The sequence below is a fragment of the Sebastes fasciatus genome, chromosome 8, assembly GCF_043250625.1.
Source record: "Sebastes fasciatus isolate fSebFas1 chromosome 8, fSebFas1.pri, whole genome shotgun sequence".
Taxonomy (NCBI): Eukaryota; Metazoa; Chordata; class Actinopteri; order Perciformes; family Sebastidae; genus Sebastes; species Sebastes fasciatus.
The window spans coordinates 31,134,056-31,157,561 of record NC_133802.1 but is presented as its reverse complement, the minus strand read 5'-3'; the positions used below and the strand labels follow the sequence as shown (position 1 = coordinate 31,157,561).

The 23,506-nt window shown below is 43.7% G+C and overlaps 1 protein-coding gene across 7 annotated transcripts in view; it reads right to left on the bottom strand.

Annotated features, from left to right (window-relative positions):
• The window catches only part of samd11 (sterile alpha motif domain containing 11), a 130,380-nt gene that overhangs the window by 36,019 nt on the left and 70,855 nt on the right, over positions 1–23,506 (bottom strand). For 6 of the 7 annotated variants that reach the window (XM_074645012.1, XM_074645011.1, XM_074645009.1 and 3 more), the window contains 2 exons: positions 18,024–18,199; positions 2,153–2,262 (listed from right to left, as the gene is read on the bottom strand). In XM_074645012.1, coding sequence (XP_074501113.1) covers positions 2,153–2,262; positions 18,024–18,199 — 286 coding nt within the window. Of the gene's footprint in view, positions 1–2,152; positions 2,263–18,023; positions 18,200–21,704; positions 21,853–23,506 lie in introns of those variants that run through there. The other variant, XM_074645014.1, reaches the window with a different exon arrangement.

The window sequence follows — 23,506 nt, the reverse complement described above, 5'->3', positions numbered from 1 at the left end:
GATTTTAGGGTCTTGGACCCCCCCCCCCCCCTGGCGTAGCCCACACTGCGCTTACCCCCCTTCCTCCATCAACCCCCCACCCTCCCACCTCTATCCCCTTGTGTCTTCCTCCATTAAGATAACTACTCAGGGCTCTGATTTCTCCATTAAGTTTAGCGGCTGATTAGGCCGGTATTTGGGTGGAAATCCGTCCCAAACCGGGGGTTTAAGACACTGGCTGGGCTGGTTGTTGAGCAGCCTAATACCCTCCACCCTCCACCTTCCACCCGCCCCGCCTAATATCACAGGCACCGTATGGACAATTAATCTGGCAGACAGAGGAGATGAGCACACAGAGAGACGGTATGGAGGTGTTGGGTCTGGACTGATTATGGCACTCGCTGTGCCTCTGGCTAATGTTATAAGAAGGGACAGGGTCAAACCTGGGGCAACGTTGGAGCAAGGGTATGGTCTTCACTGATTAAAACCCATTTGTTAATTAAGGGTTAATGTATTGGTTTTATTCTTTTTTCAATATCAGTATTACATACATTTTTCCTGTCTGCAAAAGTCCACAGATATTAGGAAAAACTCTAAACTATTATAGTTTACATTAGGGCTGCACAATTAATCTAATGTTAATTGTGATCACGATTTTGGCTTACCACAATTGAATGAACTTGATTGACTGCGATATTGACGTTTAAAATGCGTGCTCGACTCATAAAAAAACTCTGCGAAATGAAAATGCACTGAATTCAGCTGAAGAACTTTATTTTAAGTCTTATTTTGATGCAACAATTTGCTAATTAGCAGGAACGTAGTAGCACAACATGAAAGTTCAGTGCTCTAGATTTTATTTTGGATAAAAGGTTATGGTACAATATTATTTTGCTTCTAGATGCACCGTGAATAAGGATCAATCTTTATTTTGATGCAAAGATTTGCACAGGAATGTAACACAAATCCCCTAAAATCAATGAATAATGGTGATATATAATCGTGATCTCAATATTCATCAAAATAATCGGGATTATCATTTTGGCCATAATCATGCAGCCCTAGTTTACATTGATAATAGTTACTATAAGTCATACTAAACTGACTTCCGAGGGGAGAGCGTTGAGAAAAGACATCCTGAAAAAACATTTTGATGTGGAAAAAATAATAACACAAGAACCTACAACATTTAAATATACTGTAAAATCAACATCAGCGTCAAGACAAAGTTCATAGTCGTCCACAAAACTCAGTTCCTAAGTATGACTCATATATCAGTTCAAAGCTGTTTCATAAAATTTTAAATATGCAATAATATGATAATGTGTTTGGGTTTCCGTGTGAAGCATTGTTGCCTTCAATCAGACTTTGTTGGGATACAGTACACGACACATGTCATGTCGACTAACCCAGTGTGGCAGAAACATCCAGTACAGTAGGTTAGCGTTGTCAAAAAGTATCAATACTGAATATTTGAAACGGTTTCAATACTCATTTTCTGCTCTCTCTTCTCTCCGACAGCGAGTTCACACACACACACTGTTATTCATGTTTTAATAAATATCTAAAATTGTATGCCCTCAATGTTGTATCAAATTTTCCCCGTGGTTAAGTTATTGTATCAAAGTTAGAAATTCTAGTATCGTGTCAACACCACAGTAGGCTGATCGCTGAATAGTGATATCCACAGAGGCTGTTTTAAACACACATATGTCTTCGATGGCGGCACAATGTCCTCATACAAGCTACTTGACAAATAGCTGTGATTAAATGCTGTCTGCGTTCTGTCTGTAAGCTGCAAGGAAAAAGCGCTTAGCACATGCACACCATGGTTCCTCTGCTCACATGAAACTGGATTAATGGCAAACAAAGCTATTTATTCAGAAGTAATTTAAAACAGGGGGTTTAACAAAAAAAAAAATCCTGGAGTGTGGCAGAGAATGTGGGAAGAACATTAAGTAATCAACTTGAGAGCGACCTTCAGGAATGAGTAATAAGCTTATGTTAAATTCCCCCCCAAATCGCACAAATTAGGGTAAATTAAAGAGGTAATGGAACGCTTACATATGTTACAGGAGATGTAAAGGGGGGATATATCATCAGGCTTGGATGAAAAAGGAAATATAAAGAAAGAAGAGCTTTAAACACATGCAAGCATCACTGGGGGTCCTACCTGTGTGTCCAGTACTGCTGCTGTGGTCAGAGGCTGACTGGCCCTCGGGCATGCCGTGCTGTCTGGTGTGGTGCAGGTTGGAGATGATTGTAGAGAGGTCACTGTCACGACTGCAACACACACACACACACACACAGAGGAAAGAGGATAAACATATTTAAAAAGCAGCCCCAAACAAACTTAATTCCACAATCCAAACCGGCGCGCGATAAGGCGGCATAAATTCATACCATTACCGTTACTTACCACAGAAATCCCCCATCCAGACAGCACTGTCTAAACTCTCTAAAATGCATACCTCCACGCAGACTCAGCAGCTACAAGTGGCTGTCCTGTCAACCGCCTCTTAGCTCTGAGGTGTGTAATGCACTCTGACAGACTACCGCATCCAGCACTTTTGGGTCTCATCCCTACTCATCTTCCACACTAAGATGTATTAACGAACATATTCACAACTCATAAGTACTTTAGCAGCTTAAAACCTGATTATGGCTCTTTTTTAAACTCGGGCCGCCGACTGCTGTTTTTAGAGAAATGTGGCAATTGAATAATGTTAAAAGACAAAACAAAGCCTTGAACAGGTCTTACTTACTCATTAGGAACGTAATATCTAAACACAATGAATCTGTGTTATATGATACTGGGCGTCTTCTTTTCTATTGTCATGCCTACACTTCAACAGGAGGTCCTTCACAACGAAACTGTCCACGAGAGTCTCTCAAACACCCTGTCCTGCCCTTCAGCGCCCAAAGGAGGAGCAGGAGGAGGGTTTACAGATTAGGCCCGGATCTAGTTGGAGCCACTCTGCCCTTCCTGGCCGCCTTTCTAACCTCCCCACACCGGTGGACCCAAACAACTGTGTCATGGAGGTATTTCATCTGCAATCTGATTACCATCCTGATCGCATTAAAATGGCATAATGATGGGAAATAGGTGCTTAGAGTTTGAGGGGAGCCGTGCAGCAGTGCAGTCACAGTGTAATGGCAAATAGCTTGCGTGGTGGGAGAGGTTAAATATGTTTTAGGTTACGGTCTAAATATCATTTACCGTTTGACATATGCGACATGGAAGAGCGTCCCAAAGCCCAGATAATTAGGAAACTTCACGCACATTATGTTTTTTGTCCACAAAATAAGCCTAAAGACATGTCAGTTCTGATGGTATCAGCATCCTCTCGTGTCAGCGGGGAATCTCATTTATGGGCTTAAACTGGCAACTTTATTGAAAGCAGAATCATCAACGAAGGGGGTCTGGTATGACACAGCAAGCCCCAAGTTTATGGGACAGAAGCGGTGAATGGTTCTTAGCTGCCACCGCTATGACGAGGCCACACTGTTTGCGGCTGCTGGATTTGGGTTTTTACAGTCCCCATGATTACAGGCCCCCGCTGTAATGTCAGGCTGCCGGTCGCCAAGCTGTTTTCCACACGCTAACAGGAAAGATGAAGGAAAGCGTGGAGGGGCCTAATGCTGGCCGCGGCGGCTCCGCCAGTCACCTCTCACAGTCACAGAGAGGCGATGACTCAGGGAACAGGTCTCAGACAAAACAGTCGCGGCCGGTCGCTGAGCAACCAGACGCTTGATTGGACTGTGACTGCAAAACTTTTTAGACTAATGATAGACTTCTTTTTTTAGAGTGCAACTTGCTAAAATTAGTAGCTATCTGTGTCTAAGAGCCGAATGGTTTACTTCAAAAAGAAAATGAGATGGAGGTTTTTTTTTTTATTGTGCTTAAAGTTATAATAATGTATCTGCACATCACACACAATGCAGTTACACGCTCCACTGTGAGGAAACTGCAGCCAAATCCATCCTACCAGCTAGCTGCGTTATAACACCACCCTGTGTCCATCATTTAAAGTGATCATGATAATGCCATCCTGAACTTCTCAGAGAGGTGATGGGGGTTATTATCCCGTGGCGAAGTGGCCGCTCTAAGCCATGAACGGCAAGGACATTGTTAGTGGGGTAATTAGCGCACTTTTCCTGAGCTGTCCCGCCTCGGCTTGGGCTAATGAGGGCCTAGCCCTATCCCCACCCACCTCTGCCCTCCCCCCGCTCTCTTTCTCTGGGTGGAGGCAAGGTCATACTCAAGCCCTGGAAGATGAAGAAGGGGGAGGTGGGGGTGGTGTTTAAAACCCAGTCACCTGAGTCAGCGCTCCCTAAGGAGCTCCTAAGGCTGGGGTTAGCTGGGAAGGACGGGGGCCTCGTAGAGGATGGAGGGGGTGGGGTGGTGGGGGGTTATATTGGGGCTGTTGGGCCTGATAGCAAAGAAGGACATGAGCTGCCTTCTTATCACCCAGGTGCACGCCGGAGACAATCATCTCATCCTCAGCTCATCCCTAAACTGGTCAATACCGCACCGCTCATCTCCGGCCACAGGACAGACACACTGACCCAGACGCTGAGAAGACTAATATTATGTGGTAATACTCAACGTCTGTCACGGATACTACTGGTATCCAACATTACTGGGATGATACCACAAAGTCTGTATAACTAATCTCATTTCTACTGGCTGTCAGTTTAAAAGTTTTGATATTGGTGACAATATGATACCAAAACAATACTTTTTTTCCCTTCCTGAGTTTGGGGAATATAAATATGTTTTAAGCCCTTTTTTTATCTGTGGTAAATTAAGTTTGATCAAAGTGAATATATTGTCTAAAGTTAGAATTTCTTACTGCTTTGGTCAGGAAATATCAGATCAAAGAATAGGGGGGGGGAAATCAGACAAAGCATGCTTGAAATTGTTTGATACCCGATGCATTTCAGACCAGCCCGGTCGCAAGAAAAGGCGTCTAATAAGAACACTGTACTTGCATTTGGTGTGTCATTTTTCACGCTATGTAGTCTTTTCTGACGGATATGTAAATACATCGGCGTAAAAATGCTACGCCGAGAGCTAGTGACGTAGAATAAAAAGGGAGAAAGTACGCTTGTAGCAGGCGGGAGGAAGGGTGGATGGGTCCAACAAACACAGGACTTTCAACCAGTTTTGCAAGTTCCGTTAGCGACGTGTTTTCTGTACCTACGTTACATTGTTTCTATACGTATTATACTTAGTATTTCCTAAACCTAACTAAGTGTTTTTGCTGCCTAAACCTAAGTGAGTGGTTTTGTTGCCCCCCTGCTGGTACCGCACCTTCATACACACGTGTAATATTCACTCCTTGGCGAGGCAAAGCGTGACACTGACACGCTATCCTCTGGTGGACAGGCGGGTCTATTACACTCTTTGGCGTGATATCAGGTTGTCCAGACACATTTCAGTGTAGTCTAGTTCAGGGGTTCACATCAAGGACCCCTAAACTGACATGAATTAGACCAACAGACTCCTATTTGATAAGATTTTGTTTCCAGGGTCCCCATCTGATTTTTTTTTTGCTTTTAGATATTTTATTACAGAAAGTGTATGAAACCCATGACCAAAATACTGTTAAATTATGTTACTTATATATGGAATTATAGAGAAAATAAATGATTAATTTTTTTTGCTGGGACCCCATCAAGGACGCCTGGGGGTCCCCGGACCCAAAACCACCGGTCTAGTCTCTGCATTTACTGCTTTTAATGTGTGATTAATGTTGTGTTTTATATTTTACGATGTTCTTATTTATGATCTTTTTAACTGTGTAAAGTGTCTTTGAGTTTCTTGAGAAGCGCTATATAAATAAAATGTATTATTATTATTTAAAATACACTTATCACTCATAGTCCCTGCAACTCAATATTACAATATGTTGTGAATTATTTTTCTACATTTTCACAGTAATGTGAATTAAAGCATGTGTTGCTGTATCATGCATCTCCATAAAACAAAATAAAAAATATTCCAGTAAAAACTGATGTCTGCCAGGTCACATGTTAGGGCTCTTTCTTTTGTTAAGAAAAGGTTGTGATCCCTTCTACCATTACAGTAGGCGTTACTATTCAAAATGGTCCAAACAACATGAAAAAAAACTCTTCTCCTGGCAAAGGCTGTCGCCTCAGTATAAATGCCCAGTAGTGGCCTGCTGTGGCTTTGGCACGCCGAGCTGAGGTGGCGGGGCTGGAGGTCACAGTGTGAGCTGGCAGAAGCTGGCAGCCCAGGCACCCTGACGCCATGTCTCACACCACCACTGGGAAAGTGCTGACAGACAGACAGCAGGGATGTGAAGGTTGGAGAGAGAGAAAGAGAGGGAGAGAGACAGAGAAGAGAGAGGGAGACAGGTCGCAAGCGCTGTGCAACATCTGGTGCTCGCAGGTTTGCTGTGTACCCTCCTCCGCTCTCCAGACAACAGCCCGAACACACGGCCTCTTCCAACCTGCACAGTTGGCCCCCACAGCAACATTCAAATAGCACCAGGCAATATGTAATATTCAACAACCGCAGCATAGTCAGATATGGACTTGAGGCAAAATGCTGAGAAAAAGAAGGAATGAGTAAAGTTTCTCTGATGCTCCGCCGGGGGAAAAAAAATATAGTGAAAGTCTTTTATTTAGGAAATACCTATGCTGTAGGCACGTACACCTTAAAGCAGTAATATGGATCTTTTTCCCGTATACATTTTATGTTTTGTCTGATTCCTACGAGCAAACGGAAACACAATTGTCATGCCGCTCACAGTTGGATCGAAAGGCAATCGCAACTGGGCACCCTGCAAGCGGAGGGGGTAATGAATAAATACAGAAATAGATACATAAATAACTGAGAGTAGCCTGGCTTCACTTGGGCTTCACTTCTCCTTGTTGTTCTTCTGCTGTACAGGCTGACATGAGGTCGATAAGGCAGCCAAGGGAGCAACGAAAAGTACAAAGGAAATAGAATACGGTAAGTCCGCCATGTTGCATTTAAGTTCTCCTGCACTGAGCCGAGCACACGCTGCTGGTTTTCATGTTGATTTCTCCTCTTGCTCAAACTTTATGAGCTATTATTCTTATTTTTCTTATTGTTTTTATCACATTATCTTTTTTTTTCTAATTCAGGATTGGATTAAAAAAGGAAATTATCTGTTGTATTGACAGCGTGGGATGTAATCCTTTCGAGTTTTCAAAGAGCACACTGTTGTACTGTAGATAGTGTATGAAAGGCCAAAGCTCTTAATAACATCAGCTGATTTCAACACACTGTATGACAGAACGTGAATAGTAAACACTGTGTTCTTGACATGTGGAAACGATGAACCTCACGCTTCAAGCCAACGCCAAATCTTGACACTAAATTGCTGGAACACTGCTGACCATCTTTTTGTTGATCCCGAGCTTTGATAGGGAGTTAACATAGAAAACACGGCACTATGGGGAAAACAACGAACGTCTCGCTGCTAGCCAACGCCCAATCAACTACTAAATTGCTGTGACTCCGTTGCCATGGCAAACGTGTGTAAACAAGGCCAAAAATTCTCAAAGCGGAAAGCTCCTCTAGAAAGCTATAAAACCTCCGAGCTCACTAATTAGTGCTTTAGGGGAGAGCCATTTCCAGTAATTTCACACTGTCCGTGACCTCTTACTGGCATAAGGCAATGACACAGTTGTTCAATAAAGCCAGAGGACAAAATGTCAAATGCAATAGGCGTACAGTAGCTAACTCTGCATCAGTGTCTCTCTCTCTCTGTGGTTACTGCGCAGATCAAGTACAGACCCCCCATTAACAAATGAAAATATCTGTTTTCATTTAGAGAGGTGGGCTGTAAAGGGACAAAAACACTGTGATAGTAAGTAGTCAGATTCTTCTAAATGTTTATGAATGTAAGCTTCTGTTTGATTCTAATTTCACAAATCAGCCACCCTGTCTCACATTTTGAGTAAGGCTGTCAATCAATTAAAATATTTAATCGTGATTAATCACACATTTATTATCTGATCCAAATGTACCTTAAAGGGAGATTTTTCAAGTATTTAATACTCTTATCAACATGGGAGTGGGAAAATGTATGTATATATTTATTATTGTAAATCAATTAACAACACAAAACAATGAAAGATATTGTCCAGAAACCCTCACAGGTACTGCATTCAGCATAAAGAATATGCTCAAATCCTAACATGGCAAACTGCAGCCCAACAGGCAACAACAGCTGTCAGTGTGTCAGTGTGCTGACTTGACTATGACTTGCCCCAAACCGCATGTGATTATCATAAAGTGGGCATGTCTGTAAAGGGGAGACTCGTGGGTACCCATAGAACCCATTTTCATTCACACAAAACAAAACTACTTAGTTAGGTTTAGTTAAAAAAACGTCATGGTTTGGCTTAAAATTACTTAAAAACAAAACGAAAATGCAATAAATGACAATGTTTCACACAGGACACAAACAGCAGTCTTCTGGGGGAAAGTCCAGTGTCTGTTGGGCCCATCCACCTTCCCTCCCGCCCACCAGTAGTGGACTTTCTTGCTTGTTATATCCGTTATTATTCAACGTATTCACGGTTGCTCCATATATTACGTCACCTGCTCTGCCCGTCGCTCGTTGTACTACGTCACTCGCTTTGTCTGTCTGCATATTTACACAGGTATTTGTGACACACAAAAGACAAACGTAATCTGCGAAAAAATAAGTTTCCTTCCAAACATAATTTTAGAATGCAATTTAGTTGTATGGGAAAATATTTTGTAGGAGTGGCTAACACCACGCACAGTTTTCTCTCACTGAAGACCAAAGCTCAGACTGCCTCAACATTTCACTGAGGTAAAAAAAAAACACCATCAAGCAGACAACAGTTCACGGCTATAACCAGGTTTATCAAAATTACGCCCACAATGACTCCAACAACTATAACCTTGCTGCAGAAGACAGATGCAGGCCCAAAACCAATTAGGTGGGATGTTAGTAGGTTACGTTGAATTCAGTATGTTGCTTGTTTCAATCAGCTTTACTCCCTGCTGAGTGGATGAGCACAGGACAACGTGGCTCTTTATATGAGAAGACCTGACAGTCCAACTGAGTTGAACCAAACAGCTTGGTGTGTTTTATGCTTTTGCAGAAGGAAGCATTTGCATATTATAAGTGATCAAGTAGAAAATGGCCTCGTGCATGATTGAAAAACTGAGACACTGTCTTCGTTTGTTTTGGTGAACGTTAATAGCGGGTATGGTGGATTATTTTTTTTCTTCTACAAGGCGAAGGCTGAAAGGCAGACGTCAGCGGGCGTAACTTATAAAATCCACGGTGGTTGCCGGGTAATTACCCAGACTCTCAGTCAGCACTTTTCAATCAAAGCCTTGTTATCTACGGCCAACTGAAACAAACACTAAGGTAGGCTTTGTTTTGCCCTTGAGTAAGACACTAAAATTAGAAGTTACCGGTATCAAATATTTAGTCCCCGAGATGAAATCCATAAATCAGTGTTAACGAAAGTCAGATACAAACAATCTGCAGCACTGATACCAAGGCAATACACCAAGGTGATAACAAAACTAGATTTTGTTTTTGTCTTTAAGTTCATGTCTGTTTCACAGGAAACTGACACCCCAAGGAGCTTCTATATACACCTCATTGTGATTATTAGTTTGGCTCCGTGATTTGGCAGCACTTCAGTCTCTAGATGCTCTGTTGCTTATTCAGCAGGACGAGCGCAGAGCTGTGGAGCACCAAGTACACTAATTGTCTGTAAAGCCGGCGAATATTAACAATAATCTGGTTAAAAGGAGGTGGACGGGGTTTATAATGAACTCGAGAGGACGCCCGGATGAGAATGATGAGCAAATCCTCTTAATGCAAAACCAGCCACATGAACTAACCAAACAGTCTACACTTTAAAGCTGGGCATAGACTGTAGGATTTTAGAAATGTTGTTGTGTAACTCCTACTCCTACTGTACGAGTAGATCATTTGTAGATTGCTCATGATTTATGTGCTCACACTGTGCGGTCTGATCGTGAGCCACGACATGAGTGCTCACACTGTACGTGTAAAATAGAAAAAAAAAACATGGCCTGTCGGCTCCTGCTCCTGTCAATAAAGATTTGTTTGAGAGCTCCGAGGCAGGTAAAGTTTGTTTGCTAGCAGAGGTTTGTACCATGGATGTATAAAGAGAACTGGATACAGCGTTGGAGGCGGGGCCACGTTCATTCCTATGAAAGTTGCCCAGTGGCGCAAGAAGCCAAAATGGCTCGACTTCCACCTGGAAAAGTACCCGGATCTTAGGCACATGGAACATGCGCAGTAGCGTCCGCTCAGTCACATGACTCGGTCACAGGGTCCCAACCTCATGCCGTCGTCACGGCTTGCGCTCCAGCCTCCGCCTGGGTCTCATTCACATGAACGGAGGAAGGGAAATAACTCTGGATTCAGCTATTAGTGCGTTTTACAACTTTTAAAACCTAATGATTTAAATAAAGGCTATTAGAGTGTTCATACTGGGGAGTTGATTTACCTCACAAAAAATTATCCGCTGAGTTACAGACGTCTCTTTCCCAAAGTAAGTCTATGGGGAAAAGTCTTTTTGGGCCCAATGGCATCACGGGACGGACACGGAAGTTGCAGTACCGCCGTTTGGCCACTACAAAAGTTAGGATCAACGGCGCTCTTCCTAGGGGCTTGGTCTGTATGGGTCACAATGCTAACAAGACAGATTTGTGCTGCCTTGATCATCTGTGCCATCCTGTCTGCTGAAACGTCTAAAAAGTAGAAATTCATCCGACTGTCCGACAGCCGGTGGGGAGGAGTTAATCGGTCCTCGTTCCTCCCTGTACACTGCAAGGCAAACGACGCCTGATAAGCTGAAATTCGGACTCTAAAATGAGTCCTTCGGCTCAAAATTCAAGCCAGAAACAGGCTGAAATGGTACAGTGTATGGCCAGCTTAATGTTACATAAAGTGACTTCATATATATTTAATAACTATGCACTGAAAACCTGGAGTGGAGCTGAAAGTCTAAAAGTATCTCCTAATGTAATGCCACCTGAAGTTAATTTGCAGCATGAGGCATTATTTTAGGATTGGGTAAATAATTGCCGCTTCGATGTGCCCGTGTAGATTATAGTGCAGTTACAGGAGGTAACACCGCGCTGCCGCCAGCCTTGATGATGTGTGGATGAGACAGCACAGATACGCTCACACATGTATACAGAGGCCCTGTATTTTTCACATCCATTCGCCAAATCCAATTTGTTAAGACCCTTCTACGACTCACTTACGAAGCTGCGGTCAATGGAAATCACATTTCCGTGATTGGACATCCCATTATCCCGTTCGTCCAGACCCGCACTGGGGGATAAAGCAGGGACTGAGACGGATGCCCAGGACAGACCGGAGCTGCGGCTCCAGCGAGTCCGTCGCCTTTCAAAAGGGTAAAAGCCTGACATATTAGTCATAAGTGTTCTTTAAATTCATTATCATCTTAACACGCCAGCGGCACAAGTGTCAGGGGGAGGGGAAGCCCTCTTAAATGAGGTTACTGGATCCATTTAAAGCTTCACAGTTGCCGTGCTGTCCGCCGTGTCACACGCAAGTCTCAAGACATGAAAAACATCCCCTCCTGTAATGAGGTTGCACAAGGCTGCTTATAATGCAGCCGGGGACTTTCTGAGGTTAATCAATGAACAGCTTCTGCATTATATGTGTCCGTAGCTTGTCATGTACATAACAAGATATGACAAATCCATGTGATGTTTATTCCAGATTGAAAATATCTTCATTTCTGTCACTTCAAATGGATCAAAGAACAGACTGTAAATTAAAAAAATTATAATCCCATCTTTTTTTTTTAAGTTTGTGAACACCATCAGAGAGAGAGAGAGAGGGAGCGCCGCCGTCTTTCGAGCCTATTTGATTCATCTTAATGTGGTGACCTTGCTGTAACCCTGCATGCGTGTATTTGCATGTATGAAGATGCGAACGTGATTAGTCACTTGAATCCAAACAGGCTTTCAGTAAATGCACTCCACATTTTTTATGACAAACCCAATCTAATGTGTGTACAGCTCCTGAGCTGAGCACTCTTCTCCGTCCATTATTGTGGAAAAATGTCTGTTTTGACAATTAGTCAAACAGCCATTTACTGATTCACACTAAAAGGCGACGTTTGGTTTCACAAATAAACAACTGACTGATATTTCTGAAAACATTTAAACTGCATTCCTAATACATTGAGGTATTATTATTATTATGATGGTTTGATGCCAACTAGTTCTCAAAAATAAAAATGACAACACTGAAACAAAACAGACATTCCTGTCAAGTATTTTACTTTCGTCCTGATTTGATTAAAATAATAACAACAAAACTATACTAGTGTGACGGATGTGGATGCTGATCCATGCCAGACTGTGCATTTGTTATGTGTTTTTGAGGCAGCATGTACTACTTGTTATTAATCTTAGTCTGTCTCATAAAGTCTGCTTGTGTTTTCCACTCGTTTCACACCTTCGGCTCTAAAACCTTTTTCACAAATAGATGCATATCGCAACGAACGTAGATTCTAACGGCAGTTATTTCATAACCATTTCAAAACGTTCTTTACGCTTAAGCTGAAAAAGTGCAATAACATGACATGAATGCACAACGACTTATTTTATATCAAACACTCTTTGATCAAACCACTCCCAAGCAGCGCACGGGATGGGATGAAGCAGACAGCGGTGACTCCGGTGACTCAGTCTTTCAATATCAAGTCAAGACAGATATACCGAGACTTGGCAGGAGCAACAAAAACGCAAACCAACAAACCAATTAACACGTTCAAAGCTCGGCACACATCCTTCCATTAGACATCCCAAAGCAAAAGCTCCAAGTTTGTTTTTGAAAAACGGTCCTTTGTCGGTCTGTCTCAAAATGAGCCTTTAACACCTCAAAATTATCCTAAAATCACTTTTGATGAAAAAGAATACACGCACGTCTGAGGTGTCATTTAAAAATTAAAAATAATTAAAGCTGCAAGCAGCGATGAACGGGCCCTCGCCCTTGCGGGCACGTCGGGGGAACGCGCACGTCGGAGTACCCGCTATCGTGCATTCCGGTGAAAGTCTGACTCTTATAAAACATGTCAAGTTTGGGGAAGATTGAACAATGTATAGTGAATTTACAACAACTTTCCTTTAGGGGGTGCTATGACTATCACGCATAATACCACGCATATGTCTTCAGGCCGGGACCCTTATAAAACATGTGAAATTTGGGGAAGATTGGACAATGTATAGTCAATTTAAAACAACTTGCTGTTTCCTGTAGGGGGCGCTATGACTTTCACGCATAATACCATGTATATGTCTTCAGGACGGGTCTCTTATAAAATATGTAAAATTTGGGGAAGATTGGACAATGTATAGTCAATTTAAAACAACTTGCTGTTTCCTGTAGGGGGCGCTATGACTATCACGCATAATACCATGTATATGTCTTCAGGCCGGCACCCTTATAAAACATATCAAATTTGGGGAATATTGGACAATGTATAATCAATTTACAGCAACTTCCTGTTTCCTGTAGGGGGCGCTATGACTTTCACTCATAATGGCACATATATGTCTTCAGGCCTGGTCTCTTATCCAGCTTGAGTAGTTTAGGGCAGATGGGACAAGGTAAAGTCAAGTAACAACAGACTCCTGTGTCATGGCGAACCATAAAAATTCACGTACGACATCACCGTTCAAGCGATCAAAATTTCCTTCGCAATTTAGCATCACAGTAGATTCAGGGTTATACCACCCAAATTTCACGCAAATCCGATGAAGTCTCTAGGAGGAGTTCGTAAAAGTATGCATAAAATACATAAATGACATGAAAAACGACAAAATTCAATATGGCCGACTTCCTGAAGGGCGGAGCTAATGAAACCCAATGAGGCATATGTTTCAAATAATGAGTGGGATATGCCTACCAAATTTCATGAATATAGGATCAACTTTGACCAAACTACAGACTACCACGCGTTAGGGGGCGCAAGAGAGCCGGCTAAACCCACTGAACCTAATGGCTGTATATTTACATAAAGTTCACAGGTGTCCATCATATTGCCAAGTTTCATGCGTTTCCGAGTACCCAAAGGTATGTTCCATATCTAAAAGACATAAGGGGGCGCTAGAGAGCCAACGTGCCACGCCCAAGAAAAATTTCACCACTAAAATAAAGTAATTATGAGTTTGGATGTGTGTGTAAAGTTTCATAATTTTTTGTGCATCCTAAAGTCCTCAAACATGCGTTCGTACATTTAAAAAAAACGCAGGAAGTCCAAGATCGCTGACTTCCTGTTTGCCGAAAAAATCTCGAAAATATTTAATCCAGGTATGAGGGCGTGAGTTATGACATACTTGAATTTTGTGAAGATCGAAGAAACTTTCTCTGAAAACTGCCTACATTAGGGGGCGCTATCTCGCCCCCTGGAGACACCCGAGCCGGGTCACTACAGAACATTGGAGTTCGCGCCACTTCTGACGCATATTCCACTTATGGTGAGTTTTTGGGGATGGGAAAGGTCCCAAAAACGCGATCTCCGCGCGGAAAAATAATAATAATAACGAGAGCTGCACGCAGCTATGAAAGGGCCCTCGCCCCTGCTCGCGGGTCGGGGTTGCTGGCGGGACGCCGACCGACGCGAAACCAAAACTCTGACGAGCGCCACGACGCCTGCCGCAAGGCTCTACGACAAGCGGTTCACGAGTTATGAAGGGGGGCGTGGCTAATGTGTAGGGGGCGGGCATAACATTCACCAATGAAACAGGAACTCTCTGCTGAGTTATATGACACTTCCCACAAGACTCTACGACAAACGGATCATGAGTGATGAAAGGGGGCGGGGCTAATGTGTAGGGGGCGGGCATAACCTTCACCAATGAAACATGAACTCTCTGCTGAGTGATATGACACTTCCCACAAGACTCTACTACAAACGGTTCATGAGATATGAAAGGGGGCGGGGCTAATGTGTAGGGGGCGGGCATAACATTCACCAATGAAACAGGCACTCTCTGCTGAGTGATATGACACTTCCCACAAGACTCTACGACAAACGGATCATGAGTTATGAAAGGGGGCGGGGTTAATGTGTAGGGGGCGGGCATAACCTTCACCAATGAAACAGGCACTCTCTGCTGAGTGATATGACACATCCCACAAGACTCTACTACAAACGGTTCATGAGATATGAAAGGGGGCGGGGCTAATGTGTAGGGGGCGGGCATAACATTTACCAATGAAACATGAACTCTCTGCTGAGTGATATGACACTTCCCACAAGACTCTACTACAAACGGTTCATGAGATATGAAAGGGGGCGGGGCTAATGTGTAGGGGGCGGGCATAACATTCACCAATGAAACAGGCACTCTCTGCTGAGTGATATGACACTTCCCACAAGACTCTACTACAAACGGATCATGAGTTATGAAAGGGGGCGGGGCTAATGTGTAGGGGGCGGGCATAACATTTACCAATGAAACAGGCACTCTCTGCTGAGTGATATGACACCTCCCGCAAGACTCTACGACAAACGGTTCATGAGTTATGAAAGGGGGCGGGGCTAATGTGTAGGGGGTGGGGCTACCCTTACCGAATAAAACAGGAACTCTCTGCTGAGTGATATGACACCTCCCATAAGCCTGTACGACAAACGGTTCATGAGATATGAAAGGGGGCGGGGCTAACGTCTTAGGGCGGGGCTATGAGTATAATTTTTCATATACATGTCCTCAAGACTGTACCACCATCATACCTGAGAAATCTGGGGCAGATCGGACTATGTACAGTTGAGTTACAATAACTCCCTGTTTCATGGCGAATGGCTCAAAATGGCCGCCACGCCACGGTCCGCTCGTTAAGTGAACACTCACCATTTTAATAACTTTTCATCCTCAAGGTCTTGAGATGGTCCTGACCAAATTTCAAATCGATATGATCAAATCTGTAGGAGGAGTTCGTTAGAGTACGCGGCCAATAAAACGCAAAAATTGGGAAAATCGTACATAAAATCCAATATGGCCGACTTCTGGGTGGGCGGAGCTCATTGAGTATGAGTATATTTTTTCATATACATGTCATCAGTACTGGAGCAACATCATACCTGAGAGATTTGGGGCAGATCGGACTATGTACAGTTGAGTTACAATAACTGGCGAATGGCTCAAAATGGTCGCCACGCCACGGTCCGCTCGTTAAGTGAACGCTCACCATTTTAATAACTTTTCATCCTCGAGGTCTTGAGATGGTCCTGACCAAATATCAACTCGATCTGATCAAATCTGTAGGAGGAGTTCGTTAAAGTACGCGGCCAATAAAACGCAAAAATGACATAAAAATCCAATATGGCCGACTTCTGGGTGGGCGGGGCTAATGAAACCCAATGAGGAATATGTTTCAAATGATGAGTGGGATATGCATACCAAATTTCATGAATATCGGATCAACTTTGACAAAGTTAAAATTTCAACGCGTTAGGGGGCGCTATAGAGCCGAATAAAAACACACTGGGCCTAATGGCTATGCAGTTACATAAAGTTCACAGGTGTCTATCATTTTGCCAAATTTTATGAGATTCCGAGCACCTAAAGGTATGTTCAAAATCTGAAAGACATAAGGGGGCGCTAGAGAGCCAACATGCCACGCCCAAGCAAAATTTCACCACTAAAATTAAGTAATTACTAGTTTGGATGTGTGTGTAAAGTTTCATAAATTTTTGTGCATCCTAAAGTCTTCAAATATGCGTTCGTAAATTCTAAAATCACGCAGGAAGTCCAACATGGCTGACTTCCTGTTTGCCGAAGAAATCTCAAAATCATTTAATCCAGGTATGAGGGCGCGAGCAACGACATACTTGAATTTCGTGAAGATCGAAGAAACTTTCTCTGAAAAACTGCGTACTCTAGGGGGCGCTATGGAGCCCCCTGGAGACACCCGAGCCCAGTCACTCCAGAACATTGAATTTCCCACCAGTTCTGACGCATACTCCACTTTTCGTGAGTTTTGGGGATGGCTAAGGTCGTCAAAAACGCGATCTAGTGGCAGAAAAAGAATAATAATCTGCAGAAAAACAATAGGTTCCTTGCACTTCGTGCCAGGACACCGTTGGGTCCTGGCACTTTCGTGCTCGGGCCCTAATAATAATAATCTTTAGAAAAACAATAGGTTTCCTCGCACTTCGTGCCAGGACACCGTTGGGTCCTGGCACTTTCGTGCTCGGGCCCTAAAAAGTTGCATCCTTCTGCTTTTAGACAGAATCTGACAAAACCAAGGACTTGTTAAAAAGAAGTGTTTTTACACAAGTGATACCTCAGAGGCTAGCGTGAGGTTTTTTTCTTCTTGTGGCGATTCCACTGCACAGCGTTTGCATTTTCAGGCCCGATAAAAAAGCCTACTCAATTACCACAATGTGCGTCAGTGTCTACTAAACACACACAGAAAAAAGGAAGAAAATGTAAGAAGTAAAAAAGGTTTAAAAAAAAAAAAAATCTGAGATATTAAAGGTACAGCGTGTAGGATTTGGTGGCATTTAGCGGCGTGGTTGCAGATTGCAACCAACTGAGTACGCTACCGAAGTCAGATGGCAGCTGGCAGCAGCACCGTTTTGCACTCTGCAATTCACATTACCACTGTGTCGGAGAACTACAGTGGCCTTCAAGTAATGTGAAAACGCGCCCTGGTTGTTTCTGGGCTACCGCAGAAACATGGCAGAGCAACATGGCGGCTCCGTGAAGAGGACCCGCTCCCTCTGTAAATATGAAGGGCTTCTTCTAAGCTAATGAAAACACAACGATTCTTAGCTTCAGGTGATTATACACTAATGAAAACATACTTGATAGTATATTCCATTTCTGCTAATAGATCCCCCGAAATGTTACACACTGTTCCTTTAAGTGGTATCTGGTATAAGAGTGACATGGGACCCAAATATCGAACATGCTTGTGCCGTCTTTTAAACTACATTGAAGCCGTGGTAGAAGTCACAGGTGCCCTCACCTCTTTCTCATGATACTGTAATGCAACTCGTCCTCCTGTTTGATGTGGGCATGGTCCCCACTGGCGCGCTCGCTGCCTTCACTGTCGTCACTGCTGAAGATGGAGGCCAGCTCCTTCTTGGGCACCCGGTTTGGGGGAAGGGGGATTGTGCGTTTCTCAGCCAAGCGCCCGCGGTTCTGCACAGCAAAGCACAAAGAAAAGAGAGACATTTTATCAACAGGATTATATATACACCTTGTCAAATTGTTTGTATTTCTCAATTTGTTTGTGTTTAATCTATCTGTGGCATTTACTTCTTCTATTTTGATCATTTGCATTAGTCTTTTTTGTTTAAATGCAGAACGTTGAGTTCTCCCTGCAAATGTACACACATGACAAATCAAGACTATAATACAAAGAGATCTTAGTTTGAATTTGCAGAACTGTCTGGCTATTTTGTGTTCTGTTATCCCGCTTATTAGACACCTCGTAAAAGAATACATTAAATCAGTAATTCCCAACCAAGGGTACTTGTACCCCAGAGGGTGCCTTCTGCAGTTGCCAGGGGAGGTGGGGAGGGGACGTGGAAAGATTGTGGAGCGGCTCTAGAGGATGCAATTTGATAAAAAATATATATTCACACATTGAGTCAGATGCAACACATAACACTACCTGTTAAGATTAAACATACATTGTTTATTTGGATTCCCATTAGTTGTTACCACGGTAACAGCTACTCGTGCTGTGGTCCAATATCTGAGAACAGCAATATATATATATATACATGCTTTCACATATATGCGTACATAAATACACTTACATCCCCAAGCCCAACAGGCAACAACAGCTGTCAGTGTGTCAATGTGCTGACTTGACTATGACTTGCCCCAAACTGTGTGTGATTATCATAAAGTGGGCCTTATTAGAAATTTAGCACACATTTGGAGCATCATTTATCCTCATCGCGACAAGCGAATGGTATGACATGGTTGGTACCAATGGATTCATTAGGTTTTCTAGTTTCATATGGTGCCAGTATCTTCATTCTAGCTTTAAAACTGAGTCCGCCACAACCTCTGAAAGATCGATTGCGTTAATACGTTAAATAAATGAGTGGCGTTAAAACGAATTTGCGTTATCGCGTTAACTTTGCCAGCCCTAGTCTGTAGTAACAGAGTAACTTCCTTTTGAAACAAGCAGTTTTCTTTCACCAGCACCAAACACACACACTTTGCCACACTTTTCTACTCTAAAACCAAACCAATGGGGAGAAAAGTTGGTTGGTGAATTGAGTGTTTATTTTGCTGCCAGGAGTATGCGGAGAAAAGAAGGGATAAAGAGGAGAGAGTGGCCCTGGGGGCATTAGGAAGTGAAGCTGGGCGACCTTTAATGTGACCTGAAGAGGTCACTGCAGATTAACATGGTCCTATCACAGAGAGAAGGGAGGAGGGGGAGGGAGTGAGAGGTGTAGAGATAGGAGATGGAGGGAATAGAAGGAGAGATTGAGCCTGGGGAGGAAACTGGAGAAGGGGAGAGAGGGAAGGATAGGCTGAGGAGAAAAGTTAACAGGGAAAGCGGATGTGGGTTTGTACAGGAGGGAGAAGAGAAAAAGGTGAGAAAAAAATACAGAAATCAAAACATGAGAGAGAGAGAAAGCTCCACAGAAGTGAGGTATGTCCAGTGTGGAGTGGACTTGGATTTGAAACTATATTCCCCTCTCTCCGTCTCTGTGTGCCTACATCTCTGCTCTGACTCCCGGACGCCTTTAAGCCCTCCAGCTATCCCTTCCACCACACGCAACCCCGCTCTCCACCACTCCTCCACACTCCCTCCCTCCCTCCCTCGCTCCTTCCATCCCAGGAAGCGCGGCAGCATGAGTGGCAGGCGGGGGCAGGAGGAGGGATTTGGGGGCTCCTAGCCAAGAGGCAAACAGGTGCAGCCCCTCTGGAGTCTCTCAAATGGCAGACATTAAAAAGAGTTGGGGGTGGGAGGGGGGGTGGAAGACAGAGAAAGATGAAAACATCCCCTAGGATGAGCAGGCCACAGAGTTCTGCACATTTCTCTCCTCTCTCTTTTTTTTTTATCGTGCCTTGCCAGAAAAGAGGTTTTTTCCTCCTTTCTTCTTTTCCTGTCAGAGCTTTCTACAAGTTGTGCTCCAGCGTTTGAGGACAGTGGATCACTTTCTGCTACTTCTGCTACTTCCACATATGAGGCCTCTCGCTGTAGGAAGTTTGCGCTGGAGCTCCGACGGGGTGAATTAGAGGGAGGAAACCAGGACATCACGTCAGAACACTTTTCCATGGATGCAACCACAGTAACATCTGCCAGACACATGTAGGGCTGCATGATTATGGCCAAAATGATAATTACGATTATTTTGATCAATATTGAGATCACGATTATTCATTGATTTTAGCAACAACTATGGATGTAAATGATTAACCGTTTAACCGTTAACCGACATTAAGCACCACGTCTAAAACGGTTAAAAGAAATGTTAATAATTAACTCAAAAGCTGAGCGGCTCAAAGGAGCGACTCGTCACTTCAAGGAGAAAAGCTGGTCCACCTTAACAGCCCACCTTAAGAGGCAGAGCCGGAGTTGCAGGATACAGGAAGTCGGCTCCGGTCTCTGGCTCGCTTGAGCGGAGGAGTTGTAGTTTCGTAGCATTTATTCAGCGACAAATAAACTGTACACACACTGCTGCACCTACGTTCACAGCTAGAACGCCACCAACAACCTCACACTCAGCGCCAACACACACACACACGGTCTGTTGGAAACTCGCTAAAGTTACGCAGACTACGTGTGCGGCGGCGAGCACGATGCCTCCGGCAATGCTAGAGCTGCTAACGTAGCACAAATACACACTGTTTTGGCCACTCGCTAGTTATGCCGGACAGACAGAGTGTCGTTACGCCGGGCAGACACACAGCTGACAACCCGCTCAACTAATGTGCAGTGGACACTTTTACTGGGAAAGTGGCTGCATGTCTGCGACACTACACGCAGCATCGTAGCTGCCAAGTTAACGCTCCCGGACGGTGAACTGGGGACTCCCGTCAACGAATATCTGTTGTGCTCTTACAGCTGGTACGAGGCACAAATCGGTTAACTTTTAATAATCGGTTAACGAGGGTCGGTTATCGGTTGAGAACATTTTTCAAAATGCGCATCCCTAGCAACAACATATTTTTATTGCACTTTCACATTAAAATAAACAGAGCACTGCTTTCACTTCCATGATGTGCTGCATTCCCGATAATGTCTGGCTGTTAGTTTAGGAAGCGCTTGATTTGATATGCCGCAGAGTTTTCTACGAGCAGAGCGCACATTTTAAACGTCAGTATCGCAGGCGATCATGTTCATATGATTGTGGGAAGCCAAAATCGTGATTAATATTTGATTAAACGTGCAGCCCTAGACACACACGTCTGTTAAATACAAATATTCCACCTTGAGGTCTCTTTAGTGCTGTCTTCACAAACACGAAATTGCACATGCGCACTCCCATCACCACCACACACTCACACACACACCTGTTCCTGTTCCTTAGAATTCCCCTCCAAAGCAGGGGATTTTACTTGGAACACGCCAGCAAAATAGTGTATACAAGAATAGTTTGTCTAAGTCGTGACTGAGGCTGTGTGAGCGTGAGTGTGTGCGAGCGTGTAGGCAACCACCCACATGGCCGTGACATACCCAGGCTGACAGCCCCCCCCCCCTTCCTCCCTCTTCTCTCCTCCCGGAAAGCCCCGATCCTTTCTTTAGTGGCACTGACGCAGAACTGGGGGTGAGCTCCCACTGCTTCCGGCAACACTTCCGCAGCACGGGGGAGGGCTCTCCGAAACAAAACACGAAGCAAAACACACCCCTGGCAGCCCACGTAGGAGCGCTCAAAGGAAGGGCGCCTGATACGCTCGGGCACGTACGAGCACGTGCACGGAGCTGAGGCAACCTTACTGTGTGTGGTCAACCTCCTTTCAGCCATGGAAAAAAGTCTCTCATAAAAATCCCACTAAAAGCACCTCTATGAATATCACCTCCCACGCTTTCTGTCAGTCAGGCAGCCAAGAAATATATCTGGGCTTCACATTTACACGCACAAAAACAGACACACATCTAGATGGACAATTGAAATGGTCATATCAGTACATGACCAACATTCAGAAAACACTTCCCATCATATATAATACACAAATTATACAATCGATATAGTATGCTCGATAATAACACAAGAAGTTGAACTTCATAATAACTAGGGTTGTCAAAATGAATGCGATAACACGTTAAAGCAAATTTGGTTTAACGCCACTAATTTCTTTAACGCAACTTGCAATTTTAAGGTTGTAGCGGGCTCATTTTCAGGCATCATATGAAACTAGAAAACCTAAGGAATCCATTGGTACCATGTCTAGCTTGTCAAGAAGGAGGTTAAATAACGCTCCAAACTTGTGCTAAATTTTGGCAAAGAAAAACTGGCATTGCCATTTTCATAGGGGTCCCTTGACCTCTGACCTCCAGGTATGTGAATGAAAATGGGTTCTATGGGTACCCACGAGTCTCCCCTTTACAGACATGCCCACTTTATGATTATCACATGCAGTTTGGGGCAAGTCATAGTCAAGTCAGCACACTGACACACTGACAGCTGTTGTTGCCTGTTGGGCTGCAGTTTGCCATGCTATGATTTGAGCATAGTTTTTATGCTAAATGCAGTACCTGTGTGAGGGATCTGGCGATATCTAGCGGTGAGGTTGCAGATTACAACTTCTCCTGTGTGCCAAGCGTGTAGGAGAGCTACGGTGGCCGTTTGCGAAAACATGAATGTCCCTAATAGATGCTTAGAGTGTGTGTGAACGTGGGAAGTGAGTGGTGAAGCAAGAGAGAGAGAGCAGCGGCGACAGGAGCGAGTAACGTTATCGACTCTGGCCCAAGCAGGAAATGTGTTTGGTTTGTCCATTCTCTGCTACTACTGAAACACGGCGGTGCAACATGACGGACTCCGTGAAGAGGACCCGCTCCCTATGTAGATATAAACGGCTCATTCTAAGGTAACGAAAACACGACGACTCTTATTATCAGGTGATTATACACTAAAGAAAACATACTTATTAATATTATATTCCATTTCTGCCAACAGATCTTCCCTAATTGTTACACACTGGTCTTTTAATCTGCATACATTCTCCTATATGGGTAATAAAGCTTTAATATTTCAAATAAAAAGCAATCTGATGTTGAGCAATGTGCTTACAACAGCCATATACGTTCCTGTAGGTCATTTGGGCGGCGTCCTGAATTCATAAATTTATAGCAAAGGGTTTGTTTTAAAAGCAACAAAATGCTCTTGTATTAAAAAACAATACAGGCTAATATCACGGCAACACGTTGGCCAGCAAAGGCGTTTAAATCCAAGCAGAAATTATGAGGCGATCTGGTGTTTTCTCTCTAAATTTATTTCAGACTTTTAAATGAGCTCTTGGTGGAAAAAGAGGACTAAT